The sequence below is a fragment of the Apteryx rowi genome, unplaced genomic scaffold, assembly GCF_003343035.1.
Source record: "Apteryx rowi isolate R43461 unplaced genomic scaffold, aptRow1 scaffold_49, whole genome shotgun sequence".
NCBI lineage: Eukaryota > Metazoa > Chordata > Aves > Apterygiformes > Apterygidae > Apteryx > Apteryx rowi.
In genome coordinates this window covers 1,109,717-1,118,527 of record NW_020450749.1, presented here as the reverse complement: position 1 = coordinate 1,118,527, position 8,811 = coordinate 1,109,717, and the positions used below count along the sequence as shown (strand labels likewise).

General features: G+C 40.4%; 1 protein-coding gene across 22 annotated transcripts in view; it reads left to right on the top strand.

Moving 5' to 3' along the window:
* Positions 1-6: 6 nt before the first annotated feature.
* SERGEF (secretion regulating guanine nucleotide exchange factor) overlaps positions 7-8,811 on the top strand; it is a 159,818-nt gene continuing 151,013 nt past the window's right edge. For all 22 annotated transcript variants that reach the window (XR_003255681.1, XR_003255677.1, XR_003255674.1 and 19 more), the window contains exons 1-7: positions 7-53; positions 996-1,134; positions 1,841-1,996; positions 2,362-2,456; positions 4,781-4,841; positions 6,253-6,366; positions 6,710-6,772. Coding sequence is in view for 14 of the 22 variants with exons in the window: in XM_026078923.1 (XP_025934708.1) it covers positions 30-53; positions 996-1,134; positions 1,841-1,996; positions 2,362-2,456; positions 4,781-4,841; positions 6,253-6,366; positions 6,710-6,772 (652 nt within the window). In the remaining 8 variants the exon portion in view is untranslated. The remainder of the gene's footprint in view (positions 54-995; positions 1,135-1,840; positions 1,997-2,361; positions 2,457-4,780; positions 4,842-6,252; positions 6,367-6,709; positions 6,773-8,811) is intronic.

Below are 8,811 nucleotides of genomic sequence, written 5' to 3'. Positions count from 1 at the left end.
GGTGCGGGGCCGCGGCCGCTGCGGGCCCCATGGAGCGGGCGCTCTTTGCCTGGGTAGGTGGCGGCCCACCGCGGCGCGGCCTCGCTCTCGCCGCGAGATGGCGGCGGCGCCCTCAGGCGCCCCACGGGGGGGGGAGCGGGAGGCGCGCTGCGGAGCCCCGGGCCCCGCTGAAGGCGCGTGTCCGGGGGGGCAAGCTGGAGCCGCTCTAACGGAGTGAGGCGCCTTGTGGCCCCTCAGAGCCGGGCGTTATCTGAGGGGTAGGGGGGGCTGAGAGCCGGTATGTGCCTACCTGCTTTGGTTTTTGCTTTTTGTTTTTGTTTTTTCCTTTCCTCTCTTTTGCTAGCCTCCTTTTGCTCTGCAATGGCCATACTCGGTAATAACCCCTAATCTCGGAAGAGTAAATAAAGATAGACGCTTTAGCGTTAAGGTAGAGCTGTGCGTCTCTCTCGGTTCCTCAGGCTCTAGTTCTCATTCCACATCTTATCTCGGCTTGCGTGTTTTTGAGGTCTTGAAAATTTATTGCGTCTTACAAATGGAGGTCTTGTGACTAGCCTTCTGAAAAGTGTTATGTGCCTGTTAAATACTGATGCACCTGCGGGCTGCCTGCTGTCAGCAGGGTCTGTCAGGCACCCACCTGGCCTGCCTGTTGCGCTCGTGTCCTGCAATTGCATCCACCTGTTAGTGGGGCTGAGGTGAGCAGCCTCATGCTCTTGCTGGTTTTGTAGGTACTGAGTGTTTACTGCTGAATGTGCCCCTTTAAGGTACACCGGGTGGTGGGGGAGAAAGAGAGCAGGTGGGCAGGAGGAACACAGGTGAGATGGAGGGCTTGTGTGATGACTGTAAGAATGAAGATTGCCCTCTTTGGGATTTTGGGAAGCAAATGCTGGCAGGTTAACCTGTGACATGCCCCTGATAAGCTTGTTCCTTTTTAGGAGCAGATGTGTATCTCTTTTTCATTAATTTTTTTTGTTTAACGTTTCTCTGTGTATTTGAAGGGTGCGAACAGCTATGGACAACTTGGTCTTGGTCATAAAGAGGATGTGCTGATACCTCAGTCACTGAAAGATGTTTCCTGCAAATATCAAGGTTTTAAAAGCATTACTGGAGGAGGAGGACACTCTGCGGTTATCACTGGTAAAAATATTGCACTTGCGAGGAGTGTATGACTTATAAATGCATTTTTTTTTTTCTGGCTGTGTCTCTCTATTGATTTTGTGCTGCCACCTATCTGTGGCTTCTGTTTCTGAGCAAGTACCAATTCTTTGTTGCAAAACAGGTCCTTCCCCACCTGTTAACTGAATATTTTGGGAAAATTAATCCATTTTGTTTATCTTCTGTGGTTATTTTATGGCTATGTGAGGACTGTTTCTTAACCTGATTCAAACCACAGCTTTTCAAACAGAGCTGCTATTTTTCTGTACTGGGGGGGGAGGGGAGTCAAGTGGGAGGTTTTTCATTTATGTGAAGTTTTAAGATAAGGAGCAGAAAATAACATCTGGTCTTTGAATGGTTCTGCTCTATATCATAGTTAATTACGGGGAAGACAGGATATGGAGGGAGGTGTGAATGGGATGAAAAACTTCATCATGGATCTTGTTGAGAGGTGCCTGTCTTATGGTACAGATTGTCTCCCTTGACGATCCAGCTCTCCCTAGCTGTGCTTAATCAGGAGGGAGATGTATTTCTGGTGCGTTAGAAATAAGTGTTTTCTTTCTCTTTGCTTGATTGCAGTACCTACAATGATGTATAATCACAGTCCTTATTTATCACAGGATCTCATGGCATATACTTTTTTCTTTTTAGTCTGTTGTGAACTGGAACTTTTTTTTTTCCCTTCCAGATGCTGGGGAGCTCTTTGTATGTGGCCATAACAAAGAAGGACAGTTGGGATTGAATCACTCGGAGGATGTGCTGCATTTCACTTTGTGCACTGCCCTGTCCAGCTTTTGTGTGACACAAATTGCTTGTGGTTGGGACTTTACAATCATATTAGTAGGTAAATATGTCTCCCTAATACCTGGAGAAGTACTGTGATGTAGAGAAGCAGCTGAAGGCTCCACATTGCTAGTGCTTGTGCAGTGCATGGATGCTTATAGGTTTTAAGATGCACACATTGCAGATTAAATTATTCAGTGTTCCCTGTATCCTAGTGAACTTCAGACCTTTACTGAATATGGCTTGTAAGACCAGAAGCCTATGACCTCAGGAGCTTTGGAAGGGGAGACATTAGGTTTTTTTTCTGAGCTATTTGGCTGTGATATTTTGCCTGTTCTTTTGCTGGAATGTTACAGTGCTTTGCTCATGCTCACAAATACACTGTTGTGCTTGAAGCTGAATGGGCTCTAACATTTCATTTTGCAGGAACTGGCCTAGTTCTCTCCTGTGGGTCTAACTCTTTTGGACAATTAGGAGTTCCTCAAATTTCAGGTTCGTGCTCGATTCCACAAAAGATCGAGGTAAAGATTCAAAAGGAATTGTACTTTATAGCTCTGTACTTCTATATTGCTTCTGGCAACTTACAGAAGTCTGATGATCTTAGTGGGCTTTAAGTCATAGTCTTCAACTACTGTTAATGGAGTCTATCTGATGAAGTAAACTTACAAAATAAAATACCAAAGATAGTTATTGCCCCAGAAATGAGAAGCTAGATGAGAAGCTAGGGCTGCTCCCCCCACCCTGTATGAAGGAGTTGCTTTTTTTTTTTTTGTTAAGTTAAGTAGTTGTGTGTTTCACTAGGACTTGTAAGCATAATGGATTTTGATAACATCTGCAGAATAGGTTTGATGCTCAGATGATGTAAAGTCATACTAAAGCTAGTAAAACTGTGCAGGTTTACTTGAACTGAAACTTTGCATCAAGTTTGTAAGATATTGGATATGTTTTGCTACTTGAAGGTTTCTCATGACTTTGCTGTAGCTTGTTGGAGATTCATGTTTAAGGGTACCTTGTAAAACAAAACAAGCCAACGATAATTCCCTTCTTCCCACTGCCCTGGGGAGAAAAGACTTCCCGCTGGAGTTCAACAAAATTAGCTGTGCCATTTCTTTTGATCTGTTGTTCTTGTGCTTTGTGTGCAGCAGATCTGTTTTTAGATAGGTGCTGTTCTTAAGTGTATTTATAACTGTAGGAGTTTCTTCCCTAAAATGAGGACTGTAGTCTTATTTCCTGATTTTTAAGAACAGTTAGAAAAAGAAAGCTCGATCATCCCCCAAATAATAGTAGTGTAAGAAATTATGTAGCTGTAGGAAAACTAGACCTGCAAAAATAAACTTTAGTTGTATCACCTTTGAGGTTAAAATGATTTTTGCTGTTTCATGTAAAGGAACTGAAAAGTTCATTCATTCACTCCTTACTTAAGCTTCAGTATTTATCAAACAATGTCAGTTTCCAAGGAAATAGGTTGGAAAATTAGATACTGCTTTCTTTCTTGTCCAGTACTCTCATATACTGTAAATGCTAAAGGCTGGACTCCAACAGGGTGTCTAATATTACTCCTCTAAGTAACGTGGAAGTCTTTGGCCGATATTTGTAGGTGAGGCACTGTGGAGTGTGAGTAGGGAGCTCAGAATATAGCCCCAAATTAATTGCTTTAAAATGTTTTGAGAAGTAGGTACTGAGACTTCTGTAATATCAGAAAATTTTTCTTGTTGTTAGCTATAAGCCTAGCAGTGTAAATAAATTTCTCACAGGAATGTTATTCTCTCCCTCTAATTAATCTCTAACTTACACTGTAGTTTCCTTTTTGAAGAACCCTAATGAAGCTCTCTCCTATCCAGATCAACTCTCATGCTTGTTCTGCACAAAGACAGGGACAGCAATAAATGCAGAGCTGGAAGGGTTCTTGGACAATAAATTTAGCCCCATAGCTTGTGCCAGGCACCACTCTGTTGCTTTTTTGAATTTTGTGATGATCTGGTGATGTTGAGAGGAAGGACAGGTAGTAAGTAGTCTGTTAATGAATGGGTGTTGTATCACCTGATGCTTGGACAGCTGTGAGGTTTCCTGGGAAGGTGGTTCCAAAATGGTGCCTTGGAAACGGTGGTATCGGCAGTGCTAATTTGCATCTGTTTCCTCCCTGACCACATGACTTGTTCATTCATCTGAATATTTTCTCTTTTGGTTTGTGTCCTGTTAAATGCTTGGCCTTGATGCTGTTTATTTTACATAGTGTTACATCTGTGAGAAGAGTAATAAATTCTCAGAGTACTCAAGTGGGGAAGAAGCCAGAATTGAGGTACTCTGTGCAAACTGAATTCACCGATTTCATGCACGTGTGCCTGGGTATAGTCTTCTGTTGTGTGATCATATTGCGCACCCTTCAGTATAGGTGGTACTATCAGCTGTACTGCCTGTGATCACAGCACCTGGTAAACTGAGCAGTCTGATGGGACTTGTTCCTGCTTGTCACCGGTATTTGCTGTGGAGTTTCTGGTGTAATTCTTGAGGAACACTGAGATGAAATTAAGAAATAAACATGTTTGTGTTGTCAGGATTCCTTTATTCAGGTGATGATTTTGACCATAGCTTTTCATTTGTTGCTGTAATGTTGTACAACCAGTTTCTTTGCTTGATTTTTCTGAAGATGTTCTCACTAATTTTTATGTTGGCCAGATTTATTTTATTTATAATATAAAATGTTGATATGTGCTGTGACATGCAGCCTTGAGTTGTCAGAACTATTTTCATAGTGTTCTGCTTTTGTGTTTGGTTTGGTGTATCTTGCTTTGAGAGGCCAAAAAAAAAAAAAGGCAACTAAAGTATTTTGCTTTTATGTGATTAGTCCCTGAAAGAGAAGGTGGTGGATGTTGCTGCAGGACTGAGGCATGCCCTTGCTGCTACAGGTAAATATGTCATCTTGCTTTATCACTTCAGTAATAAATGGATAGTACTTTAATGTTTGGAGTTTTTAATGGCTTAGAAAACAAAATGGGTGAATTTTACTTTAGTTTTTAATTTATTTTAGGTATCACAGGGAAAATACCACTGAAAGTCTTGTAAGATTTTGGTACAAACTGACATGGCAATAAACAGGCTAGAAAYGTCTTTCCAGAAATCTCTGGTGAAGAAGCGTTCCCAAGATTTCAGAGTGGCAGTTAGTTAACAAGTTAACTTTCTGATGGATGGAAAATATACTGATTTCTCTTTTTCCTTTTCTGAAACAAACCAAAAATGATTATTTTCCTGGAAATTTTTCCTTGCCAATCAAAATATCTTTTTACTATTTTGAATTCATTAGCTTTTTTAATATACAGAAGAATGAATTTCATTTTGTAGGTGTTTCAAAATGGAGCTGTGCATAAAATGTTTTTAACAATGTATTTGAAGTTGACATCTGGAAAAATCGCAAGAATGAAATTTTCCTTTTATTGGAAGGGGAAGGACCTACTTGGAGTAAAATTTTAGAAGATACTTGTTTAGTTACATACCTTTGAAAATCTGGTCCTCTGTGACTTTCTCCCACTGTCTGCTGTATGTATGTGGGAGACTCATAACTTCTAAATATTTCTCCTGCTGTTTTTATAGACTTTAATTTGTGGAATAACTGTYGAAATCAAAACCTCCCAGGCATAGTTGGTATGCAAGCGAGAAACCACAATTTTTGTTGTTTGTTTTTTTTTTTTTTCAATGGAACTTTAATATAGGTTCCAGGTGCTTGAATCTGGCTGAATAGGAGAATGGGATCTCTGGTCTTTGAACGAATATTGGGAATTAAGCTTCCCTCAGCTCTGGTCTGATGGAGATCTTGATTCAGGGCTAGGTCAAGTCTCTGTCTGTTCCTGAGTGGAAGACAAGTGACTTTACTCCCTAACTGTGCTAGACTGCACAACCAAATTAGCTTAAAAAGAGGGAAAGGGCAGAGAAAGGTCATTTCTTTGCTGACAGCTTAACTGTGGAACGTGCTTTTAGTAAAAAATAAAAGTTATATCTGTTTCTGAAGTACTACACTATGAAACTCCTGTTACTGAGTCCTCAATAACTCTCTAGTATAAGACTTAGAAAGCTGAGACAGGTTGTTTAGTATTTTCTTCATTTTCTTACCTGTGCAATGAGGCTACAACTGTTTGTTGTCTGAGGACTTCACCAGGGTTCTCCATGTGTATGAAGTGTGTTTCTGGCATAAAGGGCTGCTATAGTATAACTCCAACTGGTGAAAGTGAAATGAATGTGCTTTTAAAACTAGTTACTGAGTTAAGTGATTTTGTTGGTAGCTGATGGGTTTTAATCTCTTCTGTCTGTGTTTTCTCTGGAAAGAGAGTGGTTTGGTGTTTCAGTGGGGAACTGGCATGGCATCTCGGGCAAAGCGTGCGAGCCAAGGAAAAACTCTCCCCCTGTTCCTGACAGCAAAGGAACCTTGTGGAGTAACAGGTAATCCACAAATCTGATTCTTTGTAAGGGTGATAGCGTAGAGAGAGAATTTGGAGTGATGTGCAGCATCCTTTTATTAAAAAATCACTTGGTGTTAAAAACATGTAAGCTCGTTCTGTGCTTCAGATACTCCAATACAAGTTCATAATCAAAAGGAAAAATATCGTCTTGCAGTGTCTATGATCCAAAAGCAAAGCTTTTGTTAAAAAAAATTCATTATCATCATAATGATGAAATACTTGATTTAATATAGCTTGGGTGGTTCATTTGCTGCAACTCAGTGTTTTATGTCTATGCATAAAATATCTGCTATACAGATTTTATAAGACTAATTTTTCTGTAGGCCTGGAAGATGTAAAGGTGAAGAGAGTTGCTGCGAGCTCCTACCACTCGGTGTCACTCACAGGTAGGCCTCAGGTACAGAAGTAAAATTCCTTATCTCTGCCTAAAAAGACTTTTGTACTTTACCAAAATTCACAAAAGTTTCTAAAACTGTTAAAACTTGATCTGGCTTAGTGCAATTAGTTGTTGAAATTTGAGAATTAATTCAAAAGAGAAACTTATTAAAAATATGAACTGTTTTGCATTCTGCATTCCTGCATCTTGTAGACATTTTGTGCTGGATTCTGAGAAATTTTCCTTTTTTAAGAGTTGGATCCATATTTTGAATTCTCTGAATCCTGTGTGGTTATTCATGGAGCCAGGTATGAGTAAGTAATGGTCTGGGCTCTCTGACTTGATGGTTAGAGGCTCTGAAAGGACTTGGACAAGTGTGGTTGCGTATGTCTCTGCTGTTGCAGCATGATGCTGCGTTAGGTAACTCTTGACTGGACTAGCTTTTTAACCATGCGGTTCTGTGTCCGTGGAGAAAGGCTACATTAGGTGGTTGCCCCAAGAAAGGCTGCTGTGGTTATCCCGCTTCTGCGGCCTAAGCTAATGCCTCTGCCTGGGGCTGTGCTGTGCACAGATGTGAGATAGTCTGGGGTTACCTGAGGTGGCTCTAATGTAGTGCCATGCTGCACAGTGTGCAGATCTACATGAGGTGAGGTAAGAGCACACAGATCACTTAAAACAGTAAGAAATTGCTTAAATCACTTACTTCCATAACTTCTACCATTTGTCCTTTGATCTCTAGGCAGTGCTCCTATGTTGCTTATTAAGTATCCAGTAATTAATAATGAAAGTCTGATAAGGTATTTTTTTTGGCAGACTGGGAGAAGGAAAAACAACTGCTTTTTGTAATCTTACTTTTTTGAAGCGTGGAAAATGTATTGAACCTTATGAAGACAAGTCCTTACCTAACTCTAAAGAAACAACTTCTTAGCAAATATGTAGCCATCTGGTCCCTCTGTCATCATTAAATGGAGCACTGGAGTATTTGCTTATGCAGATCTACAAAGAGGTTTAGTTGTATGGGGAGATGCTGCAAGATGTGAATTATTGAATTCTGAGATGCAAAGTCTGTATGCCATTAGTAAAGAAGAACTGTGAGGACAAACAGAATGTGCCTTAGCGAATTAACACATTCTGTTTATTTAGATAGTGAACAGATTATTCTTTCATGCTTTTGCTTTTTATTTAAGAGAGCAGTCTATTTGGCAACAGGGAGACCAAACTTACCGAAGTAGGTGCCAGAGCTTTTAATAACATGCTGCCATTGTTACCCTTCATCCTGCATTAGCCTTTAAAGGTGCTTGTTTGTTTCAATTCACTGCTGTGTGTAGTATTTAATAAGTGAGCTCTGCTCTGCGGGGATTTTTTTCAGGACTCTTGCATGCTCTGGGATGCAGTTTTCTTTGGCTCTGTCTCATGAGCCACCTGGTGGTAGAATATGAAACACCTGTGATGAGGCYGGTTTTTGACACAACTGCTGAAGTGGATTGTGGCAAACATGAATGGTGGTTCATTTAAGAGAGAGGGAAAAAAAAAAAAGAGCTGAGTTGCTGCTCTATCTGTATCCAAACCAGCCTGAACTCTCCACTTACATGAATATGCTACGAAGCATTAGGGTCTAGGTTTTTGTTAAAACCTACTCAAGAAATAAGATGAGGGTTTAGTATGTCATGTTTCTGAGAATAAAGTAAACGCCTTCTGGAGAGGAAAAGGAGATGGCAGAAACAGTGCATTGTTAGTTATGGAAGTGTTGTGTCCTATATGGCCATAGGAAAGTGTAATTTTTTTCATTGTTTGAAACAAGCTGTCTTTGTCACCTTCTTTTTCTCTCCAAAATATGTTTTTACTTTATCCTGGGAAAAAATTTATCAATTTTAGTTGAGAGTTCTAATGAAATAATTGCTTGGTTTGTTTTTCCTTTTCACTTCTTTTATCTGAGAAGTTGAGAAATTTGTGAAGTCCTGCAGATTCCTGTCAAGGATGTATAACTTGGCACTTAGTGGCTTTTTTTTCTTTCCTCTCCTTGTCTCTAGGTGTCCCTGTGTACATGTG